At 50.3% G+C, this 27,362-nt stretch overlaps 2 protein-coding genes across 9 annotated transcripts in view; both read right to left on the bottom strand.

Moving 5' to 3' along the window:
* Window positions 1-2,371: 2,371 nt before the first annotated feature.
* Window positions 2,372-4,409, bottom strand: PLA2G1B (phospholipase A2 group IB). Its single transcript, XM_037401389.1, has 4 exons — window positions 4,268-4,409; window positions 4,033-4,192; window positions 3,171-3,298; window positions 2,372-2,537 (listed from the first exon to the last, which is right to left on the bottom strand). Exons 1-4 carry the CDS (start codon window positions 4,299-4,301, stop codon window positions 2,416-2,418), a joined length of 444 nt encoding a protein of 147 aa, XP_037257286.1. The 5' UTR covers window positions 4,302-4,409; the 3' UTR covers window positions 2,372-2,415.
* A 2,254-nt stretch (window positions 4,410-6,663) lies between these two features.
* Window positions 6,664-27,362, bottom strand: part of MSI1 (musashi RNA binding protein 1) — a 59,402-nt gene continuing 38,703 nt past the window's right edge. For 5 of the 8 annotated variants that reach the window (XM_037402109.1, XM_037402290.1, XM_037401928.1 and 2 more), the window contains 9 exons: window positions 19,624-19,672; window positions 17,532-17,614; window positions 16,795-16,912; window positions 15,114-15,194; window positions 13,770-13,826; window positions 10,753-10,821; window positions 10,473-10,627; window positions 9,911-9,976; window positions 6,664-8,946 (listed from right to left, as the gene is read on the bottom strand). In XM_037402109.1, coding sequence (XP_037258006.1) covers window positions 9,935-9,976; window positions 10,473-10,627; window positions 10,753-10,821; window positions 13,770-13,826; window positions 15,114-15,194; window positions 16,795-16,912; window positions 17,532-17,614; window positions 19,624-19,672 — 654 coding nt within the window. In that variant the 3' untranslated portion in view covers window positions 6,664-8,946; window positions 9,911-9,934. The remainder of the gene's footprint in view (window positions 8,947-9,910; window positions 9,977-10,472; window positions 10,628-10,752; window positions 10,822-13,769; window positions 13,827-15,113; window positions 15,195-16,794; window positions 16,913-17,531; window positions 17,615-19,623; window positions 19,673-27,362) is intronic. The other 3 variants (XM_037402381.1, XM_037402016.1, XM_037402552.1) reach the window with 1 other exon arrangement.

A 27,362-nucleotide genomic window follows, 5' to 3' on the forward strand; every position in this document is an offset into this window, starting at 1 on the left:
GCTCCCGTGCTTGCTGAGCACAGGGATACCTTCTATTTCAGGTGTACTGTTTCTGGCCTTGGAACAGAAATATAGACCAGCACAGCAGATCTTCACCTACTCTTTGCATTCCCCATAAGGCAGCAGTAAGTCAGTTCAAGCAATCACTGGCCTGCTCTTACTCTTACCACGTTCCTCAAAGCCCTAAGGAGCAACTTTACACAATCCCTTCAGCCTCCCCACCTGTGCCATTTATTAGGGCCTGCCACTTTACATTATGTGGGAAGATTCCCTATGTATGGGCTTGCTCAGGGGGCTGTTTAAATTTACTGTTAGGTCTTTTGCACGGCCAAAATAGCATATAAATGAGCAGCATGATCAAGGGACCAAACATCAGTTCAGGCTTGTAAAAGTCTGTATGGAGGCAGACAGATAGTGAATTAATTGGTGCCTTCATCTATCCATTGAATATATCTAAGCAATGCTAGCATGCCCCAGATGCTGGATGCCAGGAGTAGATATACTACTCACCTCAAATCTAGAGTGAAGGAGAAAGCGAAGTATAGGGAAAATTTTTACCAACAGTTTCTGAAACGCTTCCGACTGCACCCCAGTTCTCTTCCCTGCTTATGATGATACAGCTCAAAAGTACATTGTTTCTTCTAGACAGCGATGCTATTTTACGTTTTTCTTTACAACAGGATTTATCATTTATGACTCCAAAAGGATTGCAGTAATAGTTACTTAGAACCTTTACTGCTCTACAAACAGTAATTTCAGAATCAAAGCTAGCATGCGAGGACAGAAGACCTCATCTTACACTTCCAGCCCTAGGAACGATTCATCTTTGCCATGTGACAGGAGTGCATCCAGGATCCTCAGGATTTCTGTGGAGGATCCTAAGAGCTCAGGGTTTCCAGAAAATTCATGTACACAAACACCTGAGGAAAACTAAGCAACAAATACTGGTACAAAACCAGGACTCAATCTGCCTTAACATAGAGTATTCAGCTGAGACCCACACTTTTTTTTTTTTTTTTTAATAGAACAAAACACAGTTCACCATCCTATCTCATTATCATCCTAAATCCTCAAAGATCCAGTGACCTTCACTAGAAAGGCATTGCAAGTACCTTCAAATAAGGTATCAAGCCAGCTTCTTCCTTCGCCATTTCTGGTTTCTTAAAATGCTCTCGCAGACCCTTGGGCCCAGTTCCATGTCTGAGTACAGTTCATACAGGCATTGTTGAGTGTAGGACAAAGACTGCTCCTCAAAGTCCTCTAAGGAAACCAGCTTGCAAAATGAGATACTGAGGGGATACCCATCATCAAACATATCCGCATTCTGTACCTGAACAAAGATGACAAGGCAGGCTGTACGCTCTCATCTGACTGATGGAGGCAAGAGAGCTGTTTTCTTGTGATGAACCAGGGCCTCCCTCCTGCCCTGTCAGCAAACAGGGGCATCAGCAGCCCCCTGCCACAGGAGCTCACCAACACTCTCCTGCGAAGCCTCTGCCAGTAAAACTGCCCCTGTAGCACAACAGCACCAACTCTGTGTGGAAGTTTTGGCGCAGGACCTCATAGAACAAGGAAACTGGGCCAGATACCATCCCTCAAGAGAAGCTCCCTGCCCTCCCCTGGCTTCCAGGCCAACATTACCTCTCGCCCTAGAGCCCCTAACCAGGATTGGTGCTAGGCAGGGGAAGCCCTCTCCACGATAAGCACATATGGTCTCTCAGAGCAGCGAGCAGCCAGACAAACGGCTCAACCCTCTCACGCAGCCATGCCCCGAGGAATATGCGCCAATAAGAGAGGCAGCTGCACTAGCCATCGCAGGGCCAGCCCGAGGAGGGCACTGCCTGCTCTACACGCTTACCCGAAGGGCAAAGGACGGCGGATAGCCGCTCTGAGGAGAGCCGGGAGCGAGCAGCCGCATCGCCTCCCTCACGCCGTGGGCGGCTGAAGGGCGGGACGCGACGGAGCTGCTGGGCGGGGCACACCTGCCGCCGGGCCTCGCGCCCGCGCCACCCGGGCGCGTTCCCCGCTCCCGCCCTCGCCACTTCTAAGGGCCAATCAAAGAGTGCGGCAGCGCCGCACGCGCCGCAGTGGGCCACTGGCGGAGAGGGCGGGGCCTCCCCCCCACGACGCGCGCCCGACTGACTGCCGTCCCCTCAGCAGGGAGCCCGCCCGCCATTTCCCCCCGGCGACGCCCCGCTGCCGTCCCCTCAGCGCGGAGATCGCCCGCTGTTACCCCCACGGCAGCGGCCGCCCGCCGTTCCCTCAGCGCGGAGCAGTCCCCTGAGCGCGGAGCCCACCCGCCGTCCCCTCAGCGCGGCGCAAGGAGCAGGCGGGAGCCGGGAGGTCGTTGCAAGGCGTGTATTAGTGACAGGCCGCCGCTGGTCCATTGCCGCCCTGAGGGGCAATGGAGGAGGACTAGTTGCAGTATTTCTTGGTGTCCAGCCGGCTGTGCTGGGGATTGTAGGGTGCCTTGGCGAAGCACATGGCAGCAGTGCGGTCGCAGTTGCAGACGAACATTGCGCACTCGCTGTTCTTGCCTGGAGGAGAGAGCAGCAGTGGTCAGACTCCGCAGCTCCATCACCAGGCATTGCAGTGATGCAGGCAGGCATGTGTGGTGCCAGGGCATAGCCATTTCACTACTGCCATCGTTTTCAGGGTGTATGTGCTTCTCCCTGCTAACCCTCTGGTCCCAAAGCCGTGTGCTCTGGCCCAGCCACCTCGCTCCTTCCTTCCTTCCCTGCAGTTCTGTTTGCCAGCCTATCTGCTATTTACCTCCATTCCAGAGCCCTATAGAAGCTCCACCGTTACGTTACAGATGTCTGCCAGAAGCTGTGTAATGCTTCCTAGTTGGCATGCTGATCTCTTAAATACTGCCATTAAAGTTTGGACTCCCAGGAAAGTACCAAAGGGGCTCGGTCCCCTGAAGAGGGGACAGGCTTCCCTATGTATTGCAATACCATGTATCTTCATAAACTTTAAATTGTCTGCTATATGGTGAATATTCACTCCAGTGACTGTGTGAGGTGCCCCGTTTCTAACAGCCACCCTCCCTGGCAGTGACTTGCACTGCACTTTCCTGCCACAGATGCATGGAGTGTAACACGGCCCTGTTCCTTCAGAACAGACACTCGAGTAACATTTGAAGCGGAGTGATGTGGAAGTGGACGTACTGCTACACGTAATATTTCCATCGGTGCAGCTGTAATGGTACAGCTTTGTGTAGGGGTTATCCCAGAGGAATTTGCATGACTTCAGTTTCTTTGCCTCCGAGTAGCAGTGATCATGTGCTTGACAGCACCTGAGAAACAAGGAGGAAAAGGTCAGAAAGTACCAGAAATGCAAACTTGGCTGACCTGTAAGACACATCAATACACTAGTATTGCTTTGACAAGGCACTGAACAACAACAAAAAAAGATACACAGTGATAAGAGGTCAGGCATGAAGGACCTCAAAGGGACACAGTTCTGCCAGCTAATCGTCCAGGGGTGTCTGGTACATGTGTAGTTACTGGAGCATCTTCACAGTTGTCTATTAGGCACAGGGAAAGCAAAAGCCAGCATTTACCCTATGTGCCCTGTCAGTGCCCGGTAATGGATGAGCTAACAGCTGACACAATTCACCGTGTCTTTGCTATCAGACCTGTGTGATCTCTGAACTGCCCAAGCCACTTAGCATTTTGCAGCTCAGCCCTGCACATGCTGATAGGTGTGTGCTGGGCAGTGTGTGCAGAGCTACGTCCTGGCTGCTGGCAAGGCACTGCTGCAAAAAAAAGAATGCTGGAATTAGTGCAGTGTAGCTACCACAGAAGAGAAAACAGTTGTTTGGATTATATTTTATTTTACTAATGAGGAATCAAGGTGTGATACTACACATCCTTTCTTCCTTGGATCAGTCTTTGAGAAAAAGCTTCATTCACAGCAGCCAGAGAGTTTTGTGACCATTTATAGGCAGGGCCAGCTGAGGAAGCTGGTATGCAGGACCATGAAAGCACAAGCAAGGAAAGAGTTTTGTAAAAGCACAGTTTTATAAACCTGTCAAGCTCATCCACTGGAGTCCCGCTGCCTCCCAAGCCGCAGTAGCAGCCGTAGTCAGCAAATTCCAGCACAGGATGGCTGTCCGGCATGGCGCATTTGATCATGCTGCGAAGCTCCCACACTGCCCGAGGTGAGAGAGCAGCGCTGGCTGCACCCACTGAGGAGAGACACAAAGGTTAGTCTTAGGCATGGTGTTACCAGTCGGGGCGGAGGGTGGTTGCCACCTACACACCAGACAGCAGGAAAAGCAGAGCCAGGGACTTCATTCTCGGAGGACTTGACAGACACTGGCGCTAAAGAAAACACAGGGCTCTTTATATGACAAGCTCACCTTGACATGGGTATGAGATAAACAACCCAGTATTTATGTTACTAAATGCAGACTTCTTCCATCAGAGCCTGTGGGCAGCAGTTTGTGACACGACAGGTTGAAGGCCATTGGAGTTAAATCTATGAAAGTCAGGGAGGCAAATATTTGCTCTCTAGATTTTTCCTGTTAAATTCTTTTAATGTTACTGTTAGAAGTCAGCCTGAAAGATCTGGACATCTTTAAGGGCTCTCTACAGAAAAATAATAGCAGTGTGATAGTTATGTTGGAAATTGCTGGCATCAGTATCCTACTGATACTGGTATCCTCTTTGAATGGTATCCCACTTATAATTAATCCTGTATCTCTCCATGGATTCTGCTGGCCTAATTCTGAGAATAAGGTACAGGTTGTCCACTCACCCAAAATTTGGCTTGAGCTGAACTGAAAAAAATTCAAGCTGTTTTTCACTTTGAAACCATAGAGAAGGTGGCAAGAAACAGGAGCCAAGCAACCTGGAAAGCCTCTGTATCTGGCTGAAACAAGCAGTAGTATCTTCTTTTACATGACCTTAAGGGAGTTACACTGGAAATGAATGGGGCTTACAAGTTTCAACACACACAGCAGGTTTCAGTAGCTTGGAGACAGCAGTTTGTCTTTCTCCAGCACCAACACAGAACACAGTTAGGCTCTTTGGTTCTTTATGCCAAGGCATGAGGCAAGCTGAGAACCTTGAAAGATCAAAAAATGGGTAAGAAAAAGCTTCCTGGAGTCAGACAGGGATAAGTCAAAAATACTGTACTCATATTTAGACCCCAGAAGCTCTAACATTCTCATGGCTACAGGTTTGGCATTTTTACACACTCAGACATCCTGGACAGCTCACTTGATAATCCGTCTGCATTTTTTTTTCTAAAGCACCAAACAAGCCTTCAGTGTTTAAGAGCATAGCAAGAGGCAAAGCCCATCTTGTTGCAACAGCCTAATATACCAGAGTGCTTATTCAGGAAACTTCGGGTTCACCACACTTCAGTAAGTTCAAATGCATGTTTCTGTAAGGGGTGATGAGGACATCTTCCCACACACAGGGTTTGAAACTATACCAGGGTGCCCATAGCATCCATAGGATGTTGACTATCCATAGGTTGTGTAGTTAAAGTTAGACATGCTGTTGAACAACCAGAACCATTCTGACTTTTTTTAATCTGTCACAAGCTCTGATTCTCTGGGATTCCCCACTCATAGGTTACCTAAAGCCAAAGAGAGATGCCAAGTTACAGGTTCAAGATTTTTGTGTCCTAATAGAACATTGAACAAACATTAAAGGCTGATGTAAAGGACAGTCTGTACCACAGTTAGTTTCCAAAAAAGAATTTTGCCCACAGATCAATCTGCTGACTTTCACTTCAATATCTATTTAAGTGTTCTTTTACTTTTTCCATTGCTACTTTGGCTACCTTTACTCTTTTTAAATTATTGTTTCTCTGTTCTCTTACATTTGAACCTTAAGACTCTGTGGTTCTTTTTTCCTCACTTCTTAATGTCTGATTTATTATTGATGTTGCCAAGAAACCTTCCAATGAACTGGCTTTTTTAAGTCACAAATCACAAATACTGTCATATCTTGGATTTCATACATTTTAATTCGACAAGGGGGTCACCAAGTGCGGGAAAGTGAGCATGTGAGCATTACAAGACAGCCTCATGAGAAAAATCCCAGCAGGGTAAAGATTTTTCCACCAGTGCTATTTTTGGTTTCCCCCAACCTGTGCTGCATACAAAACAGCTGGTCCTTAGTATGCTTGTGAGGACATCTGAACTTACACCTGGTTCCTAAACGTACAGGATTGAGCCTTAAATTATTTTTAGGAGTTGTTTGTAATTAAGACAAATAATTAGGCACAGGGTTCCACACTGTTAGAATTAATCTTTCTCTTGTAGTGTTGTCTGTTAAGGACTTTTCCTCCCTTCCCATCTCTACATTTTACTTTCTTAGACCTAACCTCCTTGGTCCACCGTAGTCATTGAATATGGAGCACCTGAGTCCAACATGTAAGCACCACACGATCTCCTCCTCTCCTGAACCTACAAATATCTATACAAAACCTCTGTAATGTACAGAAGAGACATAATCTCTCCTAAAACCAGATCTGCCTCACATTATAAACTGGGCTTCTGCCAAAGTATGGGAGCAGAACACGGAGTCAGAGCCCTGCCTGGGGCTTTTATCCTAATGGCAGGATGCAACTCCTGCCAGGTCTCAGTTCACCTGAAATCTCTTCCATGTGAACATCTCCCACCCCCAAATGATGACAGAGAAGGACAGTTTTCAAATAATTTATTAGGAATTTAAAACTGAAATCTGGAAAAGGGGTTACAGGTGTGGAGAGAACAAACATTGGAGTGTAATAACTTACTGGCTTAAAAACACAGCTTTATTTCTTTTAAAAAAAATGCCCACCCTGAAACCGGAGCCCCAGCCTCCAGGCAGTGGCAGCACTGGCCAGAGAGTGAATCACAGCTCAGCAGCAGCACAGCTGGCCTTGGATGTCTGGAGGGGGCACGGAAGCAGTTCAGCGCATATACCAAGAGGGAGGAAAGCGCTGTCCGCAGACCCAAATTTGAAGTATATAGAATAAAAATAAACCCAATAAAATGCAGCTCTTCTTTAATTAGGAAATATTTAAAAAAACAGACATACAGACTCTTGTCTCAGTAACAAAAATTATTGCTTTGTGTTTTCAGTACTGATCTGTTAAGTACCCTCTTACCTAGACAGAACTCTCCAAACGCATCGCCCAGGTCAGGACAAGCTCCGGCAGACGGGGGAGAGATGGAAGAGAAAAAGGGCCCTGTGGGTACTGTGGCCCTCCCAGTCCTTTTCTAAACACCCCTCTCCCTTACAGGGGCTCAGTTTGGGGGAAGAGAGGGAATGATTTTTAAAACTTAAGATGAAGCTGTTATTTCCCTGGGAAAAGAGTTTGGCTGCATCTTAATAAAAGGCTTAATCACCCCCCTTAACAAGGTCTTTGGTTCACTGAAATCCAGACCCAAACCTGCCCCGTGTACTCCTGCTGGAGGCCTCCCCTGGCCGAATGCTTGTTAGCAGGGGCCTGGACCGCACCAGGAGAAGCCCCGGCAGGTTCTGGAGAAGGGACCAGATACCCCACACACAGGTCAACGGACAAATTCCCACAGTCTTCAGAACACAGAGTAAAGCAAACGGGAAGCTGCAATTCTATAATTCATATAATCCCTGAGAAGCCCTTAACCCGCCCCCAAATCACCACCCTAATGCTTTTCTCCCCCATTAATGACTCCCCAACCCAGCGCCCTGCCCTTCAGAAAATGACCACCCAAATTTCCCCCTGGCCCTGGCCGACACCCCTTCCAATACCCTCACCTCCGGAGGAGGATCCCCTTTCCCAGGAAATCTTGACGCAAGCAATAGTGTTTGGAGAGTGAATTCCTTTCAAAGTAACCAAGACAAGCAATGGCGGTAAAGCCCTTTACCTAAAGCCAAACCAGAGGCTGGCACTACGGAGCCCAGTGATGGGAGTCTGTACATCGAGCAACTGGAAGCAGCTTTAACCCGCTCAGCAAAACAGCCGATGGCCGGTACATTTCACCCCCGCCCCCCCACCCCCTTTCATCTCATCAGAGGTCTTAAAATCTTACAGTAAAAGGTGTACAAAAAAAGAACGGAGTCCTGTCAGGATTCTGCTGGAGAGTATTGCTCACGCTGCGGCACCAAGTCCAGGACCTGGAGCTGCTCCTTGGAGCCAGGCTGCAGGTGGCAGCCAGGTTCAGCTCGCGATATTTACATATTATACAGGAGGAAAAAGAAAACCCCACGTAAAACTAAACCTAGAAAAAAAAATCTTTCAGCTGTAAGGATAGTGTTTTTCACTTAGCAAAATATACATTTGTTTTGTTCCATAGCGATGTCCAACGTTTTCGGATCCTTGGAGTTTCACACTTTTCAAAGCCTCACATTTACAAAACAGAAACAATTAAAAACAGTTTCTTTAAAAAAAATAGAAATACATCAGTTCCTCTCAGCCTTTGCTCTTTCTGTGTCTCTTTCTTCCCTTCAGAACTGCATTCTTGTTACATACCGTGCTTTAAAAACACTGACGACAACAACAGAGTTGAAAATATTCAAAACAGTTTCAAAGCCAAATAAAAATACTCCTCAATAAAAACTACCTAACACAATCACAAAGCCAATTCATAAAATATGTCTACTAGCTCGGGAAAGAGCAAACAACAAAAAGAAGGGGTAGCCCCAAAAAAAGATAAAAAAATAAAATAAAAAAATAAAACTAACAGCTAATAAAATAAATAAAAGAAGAATCGGTGGGCTGGGGGCAGGGAGGGGGGAAAGCGTAAACCGTCGGTGGTTAGTAAGAAAGCGAGATGATCTCCTCGGGTTCAGTCCAGTGTGGTCTGGTCAAAGGGAGGGATCAGGGCAGGGCGGCAGGAGCCTGGCAGCCAGCCGGCAGTGTGCAGTTTGATTCAAGAAAAAGGTAACCTTGGCTCATCCCCCGAGGCTCACCAGATCCTCCAGCCGCTCGCTGTCCTCGGTTAGGTCACTGGGGAATCTGTGGGACACAGCAAGGGAGGGAAGGGACAGGATCTAGAACAACCAACAGCTTTTCTCTTGGGATTTTCTTCCAGTGTGATCTGATAGAAATACCTGATACCCAAACCTGCCCCAACGCAAACTTGCTCTGCATCTTGCTGCACAGTGACTGAGCGTAGCAGAGATGCTTCCATCTTTCATGGCAATGTGCAGGCCTGGGAAACAAGGCCCCACATGTCATGCAGCCTGCCTGCCTGCCTGGAGCTGTGGCACTCCTGGGCCCCGGGAGGCCTGTGGTGAAGCGGGGTCCAGCCGTTTCTCCAGCACTCAGCTTGGTGGAACCCTGCCAGGCTGCCATGGGCTCCTGTCTGGACGCTGTTCACTGCACATTTTTGCCTTCCTTTTTGAAAACTGAGGAGTTTTTAATTTTCATTTTAAGCCAGCTAATTTCAGCCACGTTTGCAAAGTAAACGGAGACCATTCACCAGTTCCCTCTCAGGCCCATCCGAGGAACAGAAACAAAATTGACCAGACTCAGATTTTCCTTCTGCCCTCCTTCCAGGAGGAAGAGGAAAAACCTCACTCCCCAGAGACAGTGGTCTCAGCAGCAGTGAGAACAACCAGCTGCATGGAGGAGGCTTCCCCAGCCACACAGGTAAGCCAAGCTTGTCTCTCAGGACCACCACTAGGTTATGATTCCGGCCAGCCCTTCAGAACTTTTCTCTTTCTGTCAGTGCTTCTATAACCTCTCTGAGTCCAGACACTAAGTGACCTCTCCACAGCACTCCCAGCCTGGGGAGTGTAAGGTAGGAACCAACCTGCCATGCCTCTGGCCCAGGCCAGCCACAGGACTCCTCCCACAGGCTGGGTCAGGCCAGCAAGCCTCACAGCACCATCCACAGCTCCTGCCATGAGCCTAAGCACAGAGGCCAGCTGAGAACTTCACTCCTCTCATTACCCATGCCTATTCAAAGCTCTCTTACCTCCTGCCTCCTTGGTCCCCAGCTTCAGTGATACCCATTGGTAAAAGCTGTTGCAATCAAGGGACCCTGCAAAGAAAGAGTTAAAACCCCACTCTTAAACAAAAGAAAAGCAAAGAAGAATTACTACCGCAACAATTTCAGTCATGGCCCAGATGCTAGGAAAGCCAGTTTCAGTTGGAGGCACCAGGACTAAACAGCACACCACCCTGCAGGACCCTGCAACAGGGCCAAGATGGGCTCTTGGAAAGTCTGGGCCAGATCAGGGAAAAGTCTGGAGATCAGGACCTCGTGTAGTGGTCAGGGAGAGCCAGTGGAGACCAGGGAGGTGGACTCCAAGCGAACTGTTGCATTCTGCACCAGCCATCTGTGGTCTGGGGCTCAGCAGTGGCATGGCAAATGCTGCAGCGGGTGGTATTTCTTAACCAGAAAGCAGGCTGTGGGCTGAGAGGGTGTCACCTGCTGCTGCTCACCTCCATCACCACATGGAGATGCAGTCCCTTCCCCTGGCCATAACACTCTCCACCTTCCTGCCCCTGCACAGAACCTGACAGGGAACACTCACCCCTAGGCTGTGGCCAAAGCCGGTGCTCGGGGCTGGACTAGCAGCACTGATGTAACTGCTGACCCCTGAGTCCTGGTTAGCAGCTCCGTAAAGCTCTGCCATCGGCCCGGGGCTGGTGGTGCCCAGAAATCCACCGGTGCGACTGGGAGTGGAACCTACAGGAGGCAGTAAAACTACATAGTGAAGATCCCAAAAATGCAACCCCGTCCCACCCCCCTCCCGAAGCCCCTCGCAAACCTCTGTGACAGGACACCGCGCTGAGGAGGAAAGTGGCAGTTACCTGTCCCTCGCACCACAGCCGCCGCAGCCGCTGCTGCCGCCATTGGTCCATACGCAGTGAGAGGGATTGCTGGAAAAGAAGGAACAGGCATCTCAGGGGCACTGTGGCTACACGGGAAACTCCTCAACAGGAGCTTTCATTTCCCGCTGCAAAATGCCAGGCCCACAGAGACTTATCAGCTTAGTGCATCACACAGGACATCAAAGGGTGACAATAGGGAAGTGCACAGCCCTGCATTTATTAGTATCCTTTTGCACAGCAAATGTCCGGGGAAACTCACTAGCCATGCTCTGCTAAACCCACCCACTGGAGCAGCTGAGGGCACTATGTGGAAGAGCTGAACCAGAAGTGGGCAATTTCAGATGTATCGTGTCGCTACTTAGCTTGCAAGATGCAGTTAATCTGAAGCTACAGATCCAGATTTTGGCTGTAAATGTGAAGAAACACAGCAGCTCAGGGACAGCAGCTGTCAGCTCAGAATCCCAAGGCTCAGCCCCTCCTCTCTGTCCCTTGGTATTACTCTTGAATAACAGTTTAATAGCCTCTTTCTCCCTGTTCCTCTATTCTGCCTGAGACACGCCACTCTCCCCACTCTGAGCTGTGCTTCTGAACTGCTCAAACCCTTGCTGTTCCTGTAGAAGAGCAGGAAACATACACCTAGGGAGCAGGAACTAGAAATGGCTTAATTAAAACAGTAAGTCTTAATTCATATGTAGCAGTTCTAATTCCCAACTCTACTGCCACAGGCATCCAGCCCTCGGGGCAGGAGGCATCTAGCCAGTATGTTTCTCTTTGCCCTTAAAATGACTGGGTCAGCATTTCATGCTTGAATGTGAAATTCACTGTGATTCTGTTTAGAGCACCATAAAAAGAGGTCAGAACAAATCAATCGCGTTAAGGCTGAAACCCAGACTAGCTTATGAGGGAATATTTAGTAGCAGGCACCAGCCTGTTTCAAGCCAACGTCATACGAGGCTTATATCTAGGTTAGCCGCTCATTACAGGCCCTGGGCCAACATGAGCATGTTGCTGCTTTGCATCACCCCCAAAGATGCTGTTCCAGGGAGGAAAAGCTGCTGGCAGCCTCCCTCCTGCCCCATCATTGCTTTAAGTCCCTAATACACAGCTGAATGAATGCGGTTTTACTCAGAAAGGAGGCCAGGTCTTCTCAAAAAGACTCCAGCTCTTTTTCCAGGAAAAACCCTTCTGGCCTTTGCAGTCTATCAACTGAGACACCAGGTTTGTGTTGTGATGATAAAGCACCTGCGTGTTAGCTCCCTGCATGCTGGAGCAATCATCCCTGCTTGTGCCATCCCCTCATCTCAGTTCCACTTGCCAAGCCCATAAAGCGCAGCCCATTTACACGCATGCATCCACTTGAAGGCACAAGGGCCCTCGAGCCCTGCACAGCTCGCTGGGCCTTTGTAGGAACGAAGGGGGCCCTGCCCTTCGTGGGACCAACTCCAGCCTATACATGAGAATCGCAGCTCTTGGCCTAGCCAAGAGGCTGCACAGTGACTGTTTAACAGTAGGTAAGCGTAACGGCAAGGGAAGAATGCCACGATCCCCAGCTGGTACTTCAGTGAGACACTCAGGACTGTAAGCTAACATGGCACCCAGCCAGGACAGCAGCATTAATAACTTCTTGTTGTACAGAGCCCTGGTGCACCCCAGCCACCGGTGACAGCCAGGCCTTGGGTGCTTCACTTCTGCTAGGAAAAGGCACAGTGCAGCTGGGGGTGGACCTTGGAGGGAAAAGCACTTTTGCCAAGTCACCAACGTTCCTCTACAAATTTTATGGGTTTCGCTGAAAAACACACGTGTAAACAGCTGGACCTGCATCTCTTTTGCCTGGCAACCAGAAAGCTCAGAGACAGGGGTCAAGTGCTTATGCAGTTGCATACATGGTATTAGGGAAGGGTTTTATTACAAGGGAGCTAGGATTTAGTCTCCCCCTACCTCCCTCTGGGAAATTTGTTCATTGGTGGCTGCCAATCTCAGCATCCTCAGGAATGGAGACTCCCTAAGGATGAAACAGTTCTGTGCCACAGAAACTCCCTTTCAAGCCTGTTCATACCACTAATTCCAGGAGAGCTTCCCAGGAAGCTTTTCTACACCCCCATTGCAGAGAGGTTCAAATCTGAAACAGGTGTGGGCAAGGAAGCGCTGGGGAGGAAGAACACCACAGAAATGAGATGGCACACAGGGAGCGGGGTGCTACACAAATCTGCTTTTCTACAACAGAAACCAGAGACAGGACAGAACTGGGGAAAACAGGGCCATGAAAGGGAGAGCAGACAGAAGGAGCATCACCTAGACAGAACAGACTGTGCACAACCCAGGGGCTGAAGATCCAGAGGGTATTCGCACCATGAGGACACTGAGCCAGAACTAGTCTCTGGAGAATAGTCCTCTGTCCCCATTTCATTCCACAGTTCCCTATAAAACTGTAGGACTTTGTAGAGTCCCACCACGCTCGCTTCTGCCTGGGAAGCCCACGTGGGAGTAGCTGGGGAGCTGCTACCACCCAGAGCAAGTAATGCATTCCCTGTAGCCCCTCCTGCACAGGGAAATGGGATTAGAGCAACCAGGAGTGCCCCCACACCCTCTCCCTCCTCCCAGCACTCCAAATCTCATCTTTGCAGCAGCTCAGGTTAAGGTCATTTATAGACCTTTGAGAAGTCACCCTGCTCTCTGCAGTTTTCCATCTCTGGTTTACACCCAGCCTGGAGCGAAGAGCTAAAAATGAGGCAAACAGCAGGAAACGCCATCTAAGGATTACATGCCTTCATTTTGTATGACCTGCATTGCCCTTCTCAGAGGCAATACACATGGCTCTGATTGCCTCTCCATCTTTCCAGCCCCAGCTTTGGATGGAGCTCGTACAGATGGAAGAGGAAATAAGAAACATTTCCAGTCTAACTGCACCAGGCTTTGGAGCAGCGACATCACTGGAACAGCCCAAAGCCCCCTTCTCCCCTTCCAGCTTGTGAGTTTAGGAAATGAGTGGGACTGACCTGTGAGCTCAGGGAGGACGGGGGCACTCGGGAGAGGGGTCCGCTCTACACGGAACTCTAAAAACGAAATGCAAGACAGCTTAGGAACTCATCAAACACCCCGAGGGAGACCCCGCAGAGACACAGCAGCCGGGGTCTCCTGGGGGAGCAGCCTGCAACCAGACTGCAAGCAAGCCAGTGTCTTCTTTAATTTGTAACTGGTGCTGAAAGGTGCTGGACTCCTGCCCTGGAGACTGAAAGGATCCATTTATCCTTAGAATTAATCTGGCCAAAGCAGGGCAAGTGCAAGCTTCATTGTGCAGCCTCAGGTCTTCCCTGGAGCACTGCTCTGCCACCCATTCAATCTGACCTCTGGGCTGCAATGCCAGTGGGTGCTCAGTATGTGCCACATTCATCTGGGCACAGGTTTACAATGAGGCACTTGAAGCCACTACAACTGAGACCCATAAACTGAATTCACGGAGAGCTTCCAGACAGCTAGGAGGCAACAGCAACTTTCAGCCATCTTCAGCCTGGGCTCTCCTCAGGCAAAGAGGAAACTTCCCACTCCCAGCCCCTAACATCGAGACCTCTTTATAAACCATCACACTGAGGGATGGAGTAAGAAAGGGATGCTCGAAGTTGCCACTTCTCTAGAAAATAGCAAGACAAGTCTTTTCCCTGAGTGTGCTCTGCCTTGTTCCCCTACCTCGCAGACAACAGGAGGGAGAAGAGGCCCCAGAGAACTCTGAGCAGCTGCAGCACAGCAGGTTCCAGCCATTGATCACAGAATCCACGTTCTGAGCACATGGCAGGGTTTGGAGTTTGAAACCACCCAGTTTGCAGGGGATCTGCAGCCCACTGCTCCAGCAGATGCTTTCTGGGGGCTCTGAGTGGTCCAGACGCTGTTCAGAACACAACTGTAGCACTGCAGGCACCTACATTTCAGGTGCCTAGGAGCTCCCCAGCCCATGGAAAGCCATGTTTTAAAATTCTGTGCTATTTTCAGAGCAGTGGCAACTCTGGTAAAGAAAGACAGACACACACAAAGGCAGCGAGACAGGCAGAGCTGCAGGGGCCCTTCTGTGTCACAGCAGCAGCCCTAGGGAGGAGGCTAACCTAAAGGGCATCAGAGCAGCCTTGGGCTTTTCCTGCCACTGGAGTGTGAGGATAATCCTAATGAAGGACAGGCTGTTCCCACCTATTCCAGGGCTTCTTCCCCTCCCCCTTCCACATCCGTCTCCAATTTAAAGAAAGACCAAACAGGGGAAAGGGTGGAAGGGGCAGATCCTGGGTCATGGATCATGCCAGGGACTCCCATCACCTAAAGAGAGACCAAAAAACCGAGCAGGGAGCACCACTCACCAGGGAACTGGTAAGTGTAGCCAGGTGCAATGCCAGTGTAACTTCGACTCGCATAGGTGGCAGCTTGGAAGCCTGGATAACCTGGGGGAAGAGAAAAGGGCTCTGTTACTGCAAGCTCACGGGGTCCATGTCCTCAATGCCTGGCTGCTCACAAGCAGTGTAAGCATTAGTGTTAGAAAGCACAAATAGGGCTAAGAGCAGAAACCCCAGGAAATTGCTGCGCAGAATGCACAATGCACATGAGTCTGCAGAAGAGTTTTAGCAGGCCTATTTAATTTTTTTCCTCACTCCAAACATGTAACAACATGGAGATTTCCTTCTCAGAAATTCACAGCTCTGCAGACTAAGGCTTTCTGATGCATCAGCTGGATTTACAAATAGGAGGAGATCAGGGAGGTAGGGGCATTTGAATGGCTGAATAGCTCTGAGTCACTTTTGCACTAGAATGCTGGCAAATGCAGGCAGAGCACTTCTTTCTGGTGCCAGACAGGAAGCTGTTCCCCGGAAGCTGACCACCTATACAGAACAAGCCTGTGAGAATGCAGGGCATTGACTCAGAGATGAATATTTGATTTGAGATCTTCCACGACACGAGTACATGGATTTCCCAGTGACTCAGCTTGAGCCTTGCTGCTTTAAAATTCAGATGGCTTAGAAAAGGCAAAACCTAAAACCACAGGCTGGAGACTTACTTTCCTTCAGTAAGTCAAGTGAAAGCACTGGGGGAAAAAATGCCCTTTTTGGGGTTTTGTTCAGTGACTAACTGCTACTTGACAGGCTTAGCAAGGAGAGCCAGGCTAAGTACACCCTGCGCGGCAACACCAGCAATGACCCTAAGCAAACAGTGTGCTCTTGGGTCAGCTCAAGCCTAGCTAGAATGAATGTGGGGAGGAAGAGAAACTAGGAACAGCACCCATGCTGGAAGGATCATGCTTGACTCAGATCCAAGCACAAGGGTTTGCGGACCTGGAAGAGGAGGCTACAAAGGCCTTCCTTCTTTTTTTAATCTTTTATCTGAACACATTTGCCTTAGAATCATTGATAGGCATGAAACCCAGCCTGCTTGTCACCAATTTCTCCTTACAAGACAGTCCCATAGTAAGTGTATAGTTTTCCTTGAAGTATCAGATACTTGCTGTCCCTGAGAGGGAGGGAACAAAGTGAGACAAAGCTTAACCAGAACTTTTAAGGCCATTTTTGCAGTCTTTAAATGGCAGAGAGGATATTCATACAGACCACTGTCAAGTGGAAGCCCAGGGGGCTCTTCAATAAAGCCTGTAGAAGTGTGGGAGGAAGATGCCCAGGCACAGATGAGTCCACACTCAGTTCAGCTACGTAGTTACAACCTATTCCATGAGAGGCATTAAAGAATTACAGTCTATCGGCTCTGGCGCTGCAGGACCATTAACAGAGTCGCAGAGGGCCAGAGCTGCCCAGCACACGACTACGCCTGGGCAGCTCCGGCCGCTGCTGCGCAGCAGTGACAAGTTTGCAGTTTTTCCAGGTGCCACCAGAGGGCAAGTTGTGATCGCAAACAGGTCCCGATGCCCCCCCAGTGTCCCCGGCCTTGCATCAGGGAGAGCTGCCCTTGGCCGCCCCGCCGGCTCTTGGAATAAAGCCCCTAAGCTGCTGCTGCCTGGCAGGACCGGGAGCTGGGGAGGAGATCTGTCCTTGGCCTTACCCAGCATGCCGATCCCGAGCATGAAGGCATCCATCCCGTAAGGCATGACTCGGGACCGCCCTCGTGCTGAGCCCGTTGGGGACATCACCTCCTTCGGCTGAGCTTTTTTACACTCCACCTGCCACAAGAAAATAAGGATCAGACTCGGCCGCCACGGGCACAGGGCACTGCCACAGAGCACAGGCAGCACCCAGGCTGGCTGCCTGCTGTGACGGCACTCCCCAGCCCCAGCCACTGCTGGCAGCCCATTCCACCGTCCTTCACTAGCATTCCTGCCTCTGGCCTGCACACTGCCAGCCTTCCCTCTTGCTCTGCCACCACCACAGGCAATGGGGAGCTCAAACACTGCTTTTCTCCTCCTGGTGCTGCCCTTGACGCTCTGCCTGGCCCTGCACCAGGGCCTCAAAGCCTAAATTTGCTCATTTCTCAATGAAGGTAAAACCGGACCCCTTGCAGGCCACCAAGAGGTTTCATGTAACTTCAAAACCTCCAGGTACTGCACAATCCCTCATTACAGTTAGCTCTTCTCCTTGAAGAATTGTGCTAGTTCACCTCCATACTGTGAGGTTCTTTCCCAGACTGGCTGCTGTGATTTTAGGGAAAAGACTCAATCCAGTTCCCCATTTCAGTGAAAATGTGTTGGGAGCCAAGTGCCTCACACCACACCCCTGTGCCACTGCCCCGCTCTATCCCAAACCTCTGTCCCTTCGCCCCCAGGTTCTGACCCAGACACTCACCATTTTGTTGTTGATCTCATGAAAATGGATTTCACACACTTTTTCCACAATGTCTTCACTTTCAAATGTGACAAACCCAAACCCTGAAGAAAAGGCAAAATTCCTTGATCAGGTCAGAGCTCTGCACAGTTTGCACCCACTACCCACATCCTTTTATTGGCAGAAAGAAGGATGGTACAATCAGCCCTTTCTGAAACAGCTGCCACTCATCTTCCCTCTGCAGCAAATCCTGCTTTTACGCACAAAACCAGGACTGTCCCCTTATAGATTCATTCCCCTTTCCTCCTCATCCTGTACTTCCCACCTTCTCTGAACCCAACTGCTCACAAAACTAAGTTTGGGTGTTTTTTTAAACTTTGCTATTTGCAAGGCAAACCACATGGCTGATAATGCTTGGGAGGATCCCGGCAGACGCTCACACAAAGAGTCGGCGGAGAAATGAACAGCTGCTTGCCAGGACATCACCATCCTCACTAAATGCACCCCACCAGCAGTAACACCCTGCACATTTCCTCAGCAGTCACTGGTCACAAAGCCTTGTATAAGCAACCAAGTATCAGCAATGCAGTTGTACAGAGCAAGACAGATACACACAAGCAAAGTGATTTGCCAAGTTTCACCAAACTAAGGTTAGTAACTGGGGTAAGACAGGATAGCATGTTCCTGGCCCCTGGCCCACGCTCACACCTCCTTTCCCTCACCAACTCCTTTGCTGACAGTTTCAGCAAAGACTCGGGTGGGCAGACTAAACTCTCAGCTGACTGCAGCCATTTCTGGAAAACTGAGGCAGGTGGGAGGATGTCTTTAAGCTTGCCTTACAAGCAAGCTGGGATTAAGCAGAGCTTTCCGTTTTCCAGAACTGGCCAGTTCCATGGTGCTTTAAAATTAACTTTTAAAAACAGATGGGCACCTGTTGCCCAGAACCCCACTTTTTCTACATATTGCCAGAAAAGTCTCTTCATAAACTCCTCCATCTGTCTATGCCCAGGTAGTTCCACATCATTCACCTCAACGCCAATGAGCAGAGGAGCTTGGGAATTCAAGAGCAAAACCCTGATGCTGAAACCAGTCCTGAGCCCCATCAGACCCGCACCAGGCCTGCTGTACCCTAGGCAGAGCCCCTTACTGCCAACACAGTGGCTGGCTGCTCTCCCTGCTCCTTCCGAAATGCCCAACAACAATTTTAACTGTACTACCGACTGGGAGGCACACATGGAGGAACAAGGGTTAACACTTTTTCCCTTTTAAGATGAAACTGGAACAACATCCAAGGCCAGGCAATCAGAGTAGATTTAATGGCTTTAGAAAAAAGCAAAAACCTGAAGGGCACACAGTGCAGCAAGAGCAGAAGGGAGCATTCCCTTGCTGATCTGAGGGCAGAAGTGCTTGGAAGTGCTTCAAACAACACACAGGCATGAGACTGGCCCAGCACAGGGCTGTCACTGGCCCTGATTGGGAAGATGCTGAAGCTGAGTTTGCAGGTTAAGTTGTTGCCAACAAATCTCCGAGTTGGTGCAACGCTAGTGTCGCGCCCTGCCACGCCACTGGGTAGGCAGTGTGAAGACTCACCAGGAAAGTGAGAGGCAGGGGCACCCATGGGTGGGCTGGGTCTGGATCGCGCAAATATTACAGCCTTGCTCTCATCCTGTAACCAGACTCCACTAGCAAGACTCGGGAAAGAAAAGGTGACCTGGGAGCACAAGCAGGCTCTGGGCCGAGGAAGGGGCGAGAAGCAGCACTCTTCAGGCTCTCGTGTCAGCTTTCCTGGAGCTCAGATTACTCGGGACAAGGTAAGACACACACTGCGGGCTGGAGCCACAGAGGTAAGCGGGCAGGGGAGGGGGCCATCTCCTCTCACATATCTGCAACTCGGCCAGTTTACAGCACAGGAAACGCACTGGACAAAAGCTCTCTGTGCTGCGGCAGGACACTGGTAAAGGATGCATATGCAAAAGAATGGGGCGACTGGAGGCAAGATAAAGAGCAGCTGCGACCCGCATCCCCTGCTGCTGGGATACTAACCCCTCCCTAGGCAGGGCATGAGGCAAACCCTCCACAGTTCCCTCTCCTATAGCCAGAAGATCACTCTCACCTCGGTGTCGGTTGGTCGTCTTGTCAAACATCAGCATTGCATCGTCCACCTGCAAAGAGAAGAGCTCCGATCAGATTATTGCTGTTGCCATGAGCATCCTCTGACGCATTTCTGCAGAGGCCTCCCCAAAGCCGAGGGGATCAAGATAAGACCTCCTATCTCCAAGGAGGAAACAGGGTGCACGCGCATGGACACAGACACACATCACCCACCACACCAGGCACTACCCCAAACCACAACCAGCATGGTTTCCCCACCAGCCCGGGGCTGGTGCAGCCAAGCTAAGCCCCCTCGGCCCAGCCCCTGGCAGCAAGCGACCCTGATTGTTTGCCTGTGGCTCCAGCCGGGGGGCAAGGAGCAAGGAAGGCATTGTTCCCAAATCCCGGCCTCAAAGGAGAGGAGAATTAAAGGGGGGGAAGAGAAGCAAAGCTGTAGAAGAGGGGCCTCCCAGCGACAGGGGAAGCGGAGGCCTCAGACAACAGAGCCTGCCTGGGAAAGCTGGGAAGCGCCCCCGCCCCCACCCCAGAGGAGCCTTTCCTCTAAGTGAGGTTTCCCACTGCTGGAGGCTGTAATTAGAGCAAATTTACTGCAAGGCCTGAGCAGGGCTGCCTTCCCGGGGGGGAGGGGCGGCTGGATCCCATCCCCCAGCCGGCCTGGGGCTGCTCTCCTCCCCGGCGAGCTCATCACCGCCTGGTGCCACTTTTCCCCCCATCTTCCCGCTGGGTCTTGCCTTGCAGAGGCGCATCTGCACTGCTACACATGTCAGGCCGAGCAGGGTTAAAAAATACACTTCAATCCCCTCCGTGTAAGCCCCAGTGTAAACCTGTCCCACTGACCCATCCCTCCTCTCTAATACCACTGCCTTAATCCGATTATGAAACTGGACGTGCAAGAAGTGCTCAGGGGAGGCGGGAGCAGTCTCTGGCCAGCAGCTGCCCCGGCCTTCCTCCTCCGCCTCCATGCAAGACAGCTGCCCCCCAGCAGTGAGCCCTACACGCCCCCAACTCCACAGGGCTCCAACGTCCCTTGCCTCGTCCCTGGAAAGCATCTGCATTGCTGCCTTCTCCAGAACAGCTTACCGCTGAGGGCAAGCGCTGTCCATACCCTGGTGCAGGCAGCCACTGGCTTTGCTTGTGGAGAGCCCACAGCCCCAGTCAGGGAAGGGAGAGGGCTCCTAGCCTCAGCCCCCCAGGACAACACGGCACAGCTGGCTCCACCTCAGTGCCACGAGGATGGAAGGAGCCCTTGCTAATGCTTCCACTGCCATCAAGAGCAATCATCTTTGATGCCCTCAGGCTTGTCCAACACGTCCACCCCTCAAAGATCTAGCTGAAAACAGACAGCCTGGCTCCTGGTCATCTTGCACTTCTCCCGTTCCGGCTCAGCCTCCCTCAGCCAAGTCGACAAACACCTGAAAATCATGCCAGGCATCTAGCTGGAGCCATGGGGAACATAAGACTTCACACAGACCTGAAGCAACTCCTCAGCAGCTTCCCAAGACACAGCCAGGGAGCTGGGGGCTGATGGCAGCTCATCATGCTGCCATTCCCTATTGACACTCGCTCCCGTCTCTGCACCATTTCCCTTCACGGTGCCAGCACAACTGTGATGTGCTGAGGGGAAAATTGACATGGCTCAAAAATATTTCAAGAGGGTTTACTGTCTGGTTTGGTTCATTTTTTTAAGCTAGATCCTCCATCCAGTTCACAAAAAGGCTGGGCACATAGCTGTCCTCCTTCCCAGTAAACACTGGGAGAAAGCTGTGTCAACCGCACTCTGTGGCAGTGCCACTCCTGAAGACTTCAACTCAGGTAGCAGGAGCTCACAAACCCACCACGATGAGATGGGCATGAGAAAGAAAAACCCAGCAGGAACAAGCACAACCCAGCTGCTGAGTTACTCTATCTGACCTGACGCAGCAACAAGCTCTTCTTTGCAGAGCCTGGAAAGTGGAAGCAGCTGCAAGTGGCAGAGCCCAGCACTCATCCACACACAAAACCACCTCACAGCAACATCCCAGGCAATGGCTGGGCACTCCTGCAGTGCTCAAGCACTCAGAGCCAGGAGATGTGCAACCTCTTCATCCCAAACCATGCTCCAGGCACCGAGAGCTGCAGCCTTCCTCCATCTCAGCTTTTCTCTAAGTTTCTGGTGGTTCTTTGTGATCAGTACCCCACAACATACTCATCTTGCAAAAACATATTTACAGTAACATGCATATGCTATTTGAAAGCTGTTTCCTGCCATGAACTGAATCTAACAGACAGATAGCTAAGTGCATATATACATAATATGTGAAATAGTCTCACTCCACTCAGCTCTAGGGCCTCAACTGTGTATGGCTACAGCTGGTGGGTTTTATTGCCAACAAAACCTACACATGAGCATCTTCTTGTCTTCTTCCAAGGCAACAGGTGAGATGAGCTGGGTGCTCTCAGGCAGCACTCAGCCAGTGCTGTGAGGTGAAGCAGGGCCCTGCAGGCCGCAGGGGTGCAGAGGTGGTGCTGGAGCCATGTGAAGGCCAGCGGGGCAGGCTGCAGGGGACCAGGAGAAAGGCCTCACCTGTGTCCACAGGGAACGGCCATTCCCAGCACCCTGCCTGAGGAGTCTGGCCTCACCAGACACCACGCAGCTCTCACCACCACCCCTGCAGCTAGGTGAGGGGCTGGGCCTGGCTGCCTCAGCTCGCAGGGCTCCCTGCAGCCCGGCAGCACCGGCCACCCGGGCTGACCCCCACACGAAGCGCTGCAGGGATGGAGGTACCATGGCCGGCTCCTACCAAAGCCCAGCCCCGGGCCGGGACAAACCGGGCCTGCACCGGCTCCATAGCCGCAGTCAGGTGTGAGTGGCAGCCCCCGGCGGGCAGCTATTGTGGCGGCGAACCGACACCCCCCGCCGCCGCGCCGGGCCCTTCCCGGCTGGGCCGCGCCGGGCCCCAACAAAGGCGGCCGCCGGCGGGGCCGTCGCCACGGCAACGCGGCCGCCAATAGCAGCTGCCGCCCGGATTAGCGCCGTGCACAAAGCCGCCCCGCTGCGCCCGGCCCGCGCCCGCCCCGCCAGCGGCGGCGCCCTCACACGCACCGCGGCCCGCCGTGGTCTGAGGGAGGGCGCGAGCCGGGGCCCGCCACCGCCGCACGCAAGGGGTCGGCACCGCCAGGAGCGAGGTCTCACAGCGAGACCCCTCCTGCACCGGCAGTGCCCCCCTCTGCTTCTGGCGGGACAGAGTTGCCGCCATCTTCCCGCGCCCCCCTGAGGGAGGCAGCGGGCATGGGCAGGGGAGCGCTGTGAGGGGGAGCGCTGTGAGGGGACGCGGGGCCAGCGGGGTGGGTGTCAGGGTCGGGGGAGCAGGGATGTTTGGGAACGGGGTTAAGAAGGGGGTCTGGGTTCTCCAGCAGCACAGCAATGGAGGTACCATCTCCCACCAGACCCCGGTGGCTGGCAGAGACAAAACAGGCAAGCTACCTGAGAACTGGATGTAAAACTGTGTGGAAAACAGCACTTCAAAGAGTTTCAGAAGCACCCCTAAAGTTCATCTTTAACAGGGTGTGGAAATAATCCATGATCAACTGTACTTTTAACACTGGCTTTTTCTCTGGGTGAATTGTTTTTCCCTCCATTCCCCCCGCCGCCGCCCCCCGAAATAATTTGCTTCAATTCTTCAAACAGTCAAAGAAGCAGATCACTTTACTAGAAAACTGTTTAGCTAGCGGCAAAGGCACACTCTCTCTCAGGGAACAATTTAACTTGCTGGTCTAAGCTTCAGTTATCCAACATCTGAGGTTAGAAGTTAGAAGTTCAAGGTTTGTTAATTTTGAGGGATGATGTCTCTCCCTATGTTTAGCCATGAGGGTCAAAAACCATCAAGGAAAAATGATGGGGTCCCACAAGCAGTGGCTTTTGCTCTCTAGGTGTATCCTTCCCAAGGAACCCTACCACAGGAGACTGGCTGTTTTGGGGCAGGTACTGCACCCCTGAGTCTTAAACCCAAGCTGTCCAACATCACCTCCTCGCAATTCTGTCTCCCGTGGCTCTCTCTAGCTTTGGAAAACCAAATGGCAGTGGAGGAAAGATAAAGGCTTTGGCTCAGTGGAGGTAACACGTTCAGAAAGTGAAAAAAGATTTGCCCCTGGGGAGGAAGCTCTTCTAATCCTCCATGGATTTGCCACTGCTGAGACCTGCTGCATGACCTACAAGCAGCACCTTCATGAGAGGAGGAGGCAGGCCCTTCTCAAACCAGCACCTGGTTTTGATGAGAGCAGTGTGGTGGTGACAGGAAGGAAAAGTTGACAGTCACAGGTTTTAGAGAGAGACTCCACCAAAGCAACCCTCAGCCTAGCCAAAATATTCAGGTGCACTGATATAAGGCATTTAATACCAAAATAGAATACAGTATAATCTGCCTGGCCTTGGCCAAAAGGCCTGATTTTTCCCATGGCTTAGTCCCACTCTAACATCTTTCAGTCTTCCTGGGACAGTCACAGGTGTCTGCAACAGAGGAAGCCAATGACAGCTTCGTGCAGATTTAAAAAAAATAGTAATTCCAACACAAGATTGATAAAAAATGTTGGATGTACTTCCACATGGGCAGATCTTGAAGAAAGTTGTAAATATTCAAGCAAAGGCTTTGCAGAGATGGGCATCTTCCACCTGAACAGCAACTAAAGATGGCTGGGCTGGTCCTAGAAGGAACCATGGCAACATATTTGTAGAAAAATCAGAAGAATAAAAACTGCTGAGACAGCTTCAACATGGGAAATATAAAGCAAATGACCTAGAAACTGCTCAACCATCCTGTCAAGAGGACATTAGCAACCCTACAAGGTTCTCCCAGCTGCTCTAACAGGACAGGTCGATTCTGGGGACGAGGATGCACCAACCCAGAGCCCAGCTCCAAGGAGCAGGCATGCTGTGCCTGTCCAGTGCCAGGAAGACCCTTCTCTACTCGGCTCTGCAGACCTGTTCTCAAAACTCTGGGAATGAGACTCGGCCAAGGGACAGAGCCCACTCTGTGCCACAGGTGAGCAGGACAGCCTGTCTGGGTGTTCCTGCCCGCTCTTGTGCTGTGCCGCGGGCACCTGGTAAATATCAAATGAACCACTAAAGACCTGAATGACCATTACCACTAGAGCATTTTTGGCTATCTGCCTACCAGATGCGGAGCACAGAGAACCCTTTGTTCCAGAGGCATTGTTACCACAAGCCAAACTGCCTACTGCCGCAAGAGAGGTGATCAGATTCCCCTTCTCCTCCCCTCCCCATCTGTTCATTGCAACCATGTTACGCATGAGAATTTGCATAAATTGCCCTCTGATCTGTGGAAGAAAATCCAAAATCCAGTTTGGAAATCCACAGCAGGTTGACAAGTAGCTCTGATCCCTGAAATTTCCAGAGAGCAGCAGATTAAGGATTAATTAATTAACATTCTCCTGATCCAAAGTGAGGGAAACCATGCGCACTGTAAGCATAGGAACAAGTCTTCCTTTAAAGAAATTCCCCATCAGTATCTAAAGGTTCTCCAATTAGTCAGCAGGGAAAACTCTTTCATATACCCAAGTCAACCACACCATTTTTCTGGCAGGTGTACATGAATATGCATTTGTGACAGACATGCAAACCCTCATCAAATCCAGCACCTCTGATACAGTGGTTTTCTCTTGGTCAGGACAGTACTAGAGTCATTGCCTGAATGAGATCTCAAAACCTGCCTCAAGCAAATGGTCCAGAATTTGGACAGAGTATATTAGATGGCAGCCTAAAGGTCAGAATCGTCCTCAGACCTCAGCAGATCTTTTTTCTTGTTTGCTTCCAGGATATTTTTAGAGAGCAGATCTCTCTCTGGGCACAACTGCTTCACAGAGAGGCTGAGCTTTCATGACCGACTCATCCACATATCACCTGCAGGCCCCGGGGGAGATGCAGGCTGGTTTTGAGCACTTTTCAATCACCCTCGGAGCCACAACTGATTAGTGAGTCATGCAAAGATGTCACTGTGAATATATTTCTTGCACTGCTGCTTCACGAAATGCAAAAGCACACAAGAAAACTGTGAGTGCAAACACCTGAATTGGGTCCAGGCCCCCATTTCTTCCAGTACCTCTGCATTTCTAGTTCCTGGAATGATCAACTTCTCTCCCAGTGACAGACAAAAGACTGGCTGCACCAAGTTAGAGCAAAGCTCTACCTTGCCCAGCACCCCACAAGATACCAACCAACAACAGACACCTTTGGAAGAGCACAAAGGCAAGGCAAGGGTATTGCAACAGACCCCAGAATACTCCATCATATTCTAAGTCATTTGTGATCTGGGGATTTCCTGAACTTAAAGGGGTGTCTGCGTATTTAAAAAGACCTTCCATAAATACATCCAATCATTTTGGAGTCTATGCAAATTTTAGCAACAACATCCTGGGGCAAAGATTTCACAGCTTAGTTAAGCTCCATGACAAAAAGACCTTATTTGTGCTGAGCCTCCTATCTTGCAATTTGACTTTCTCTACCACTAAACTTCAGACTAGCCCTTGAAAAAGAAAGATGATCTGAGTTTTTTTCAGTTACAATTTGAAACAAATAACCTTGCTCACAAGATCAGACCCGGTGGTCCAAAGAAATCACTCTGACGGACAAATCTTTTTCCCTCAAAAAAATAATACAGAACAATATGTTCCCACAGGTTGAAGTAGAAAAGGAGGAAGCTGGGACCTGAGCTCCTCTGAGGCATCCTCATACATGTTGAACTAGACAGAGGACTAGCTATGCCTGAGGTGGTAGGTGCAAGACACCTTCTCTGTTTTGGGTTTCAGTGAGGGCGGCAGCCTGAATCTAGACAGGCTGTTGAAATACTTCCTTGTGCAGTCTATAAAGATGTCCAACATCATCCAACTTAAGCCAAGACACTTGGCTACACATACTGTGAACACAAGTCTTTCCAGGACTTCTGTCCTACAGTTGAAAAAATAATCTCCTTTAGAAAGCATGTCCATGGCCCTAGCTTGCATCTCAGAGAGATTCAAGTTCTGGAGCCAGAAGTGTTTCCTAGAAATCCCACTATGTTCAAAGCCCCAGCAGCTGCACCTGACAAACCATAGCCAGCTTGAGAGCACTTCTCAGTCTCTCTCACTGTACTAAAAAAAACCCTTTGTATTTTCTTCCCCAGGAAAACAGCAGCCCATATTTTTCATTCACAGTTTTGGAAGAGAAAAAAAAAAGGTTATCCTTCTTTGAAGCAGAGAAACTCACACTGTATTTGGGATCCTCTTTGAAGCTCCACCCTTTGTACCTGTTAAAACCAAGCATTTTGATATGAAGAACTGGGGCGCAAGCCTCCCCCTTTCTTCCTTTATCCCTAAGTAATACTCATGGATTTCCTCCTCACACATTTTCATTTTTATTTTGACACTTCCATTTTACAAAACTTAGAGAAGGTTTTGGACACAGCAAGGAAAGAAAAGAAAACAAAACAAAAATAGGAGAGTAAGTGAAAATACCAAAATGGAAAAATCAGACTTGGGAATTTTGTTTTATGAAATGGGAAACTATTTTATCTCCAGCTCAACCAAACTTTCATTTTTTTCCTGCTAATGGACACATGAGGTGTGTTGCTTCTGACCCGTGATGCACTGATGCCAGTGACCTTGGTAGACTTGCGAACTGCAGTTCACGGATTTGGACCGGAGGAACATTATGATAATCTAATTTGACCTCATCTGTACTGCAGGCCATAGCACTTCCTCTCGTAATTC

This window comes from Falco rusticolus, chromosome 1 (assembly GCF_015220075.1).
Source record: "Falco rusticolus isolate bFalRus1 chromosome 1, bFalRus1.pri, whole genome shotgun sequence".
Classification (NCBI taxonomy): domain Eukaryota; kingdom Metazoa; phylum Chordata; class Aves; order Falconiformes; family Falconidae; genus Falco; species Falco rusticolus.

What these genes read in the sequence shown, in the direction of transcription:
- PLA2G1B (XM_037401389.1), bottom strand. Translation starts at nt 4,301, where the DNA reads ATGAAGTCCCTGGCTCTGCTTTTCCTGCTGTCTG. An exon ending in TCTGCTTTTCCTGCTGTCTG is followed by an intron (nt 4,193 to 4,267) that starts GTGTGTAGGTGG and finishes GTCTCTCCTCAG; the next exon opens with TGGGTGCAGCCAGCGCTGCT. An exon ending in TGGAAATATTACGTGTAGCA is followed by an intron (nt 2,538 to 3,170) that starts GTACGTCCACTT and finishes TCTCTCCTCCAG; the next exon opens with GCAAGAACAGCGAGTGCGCA.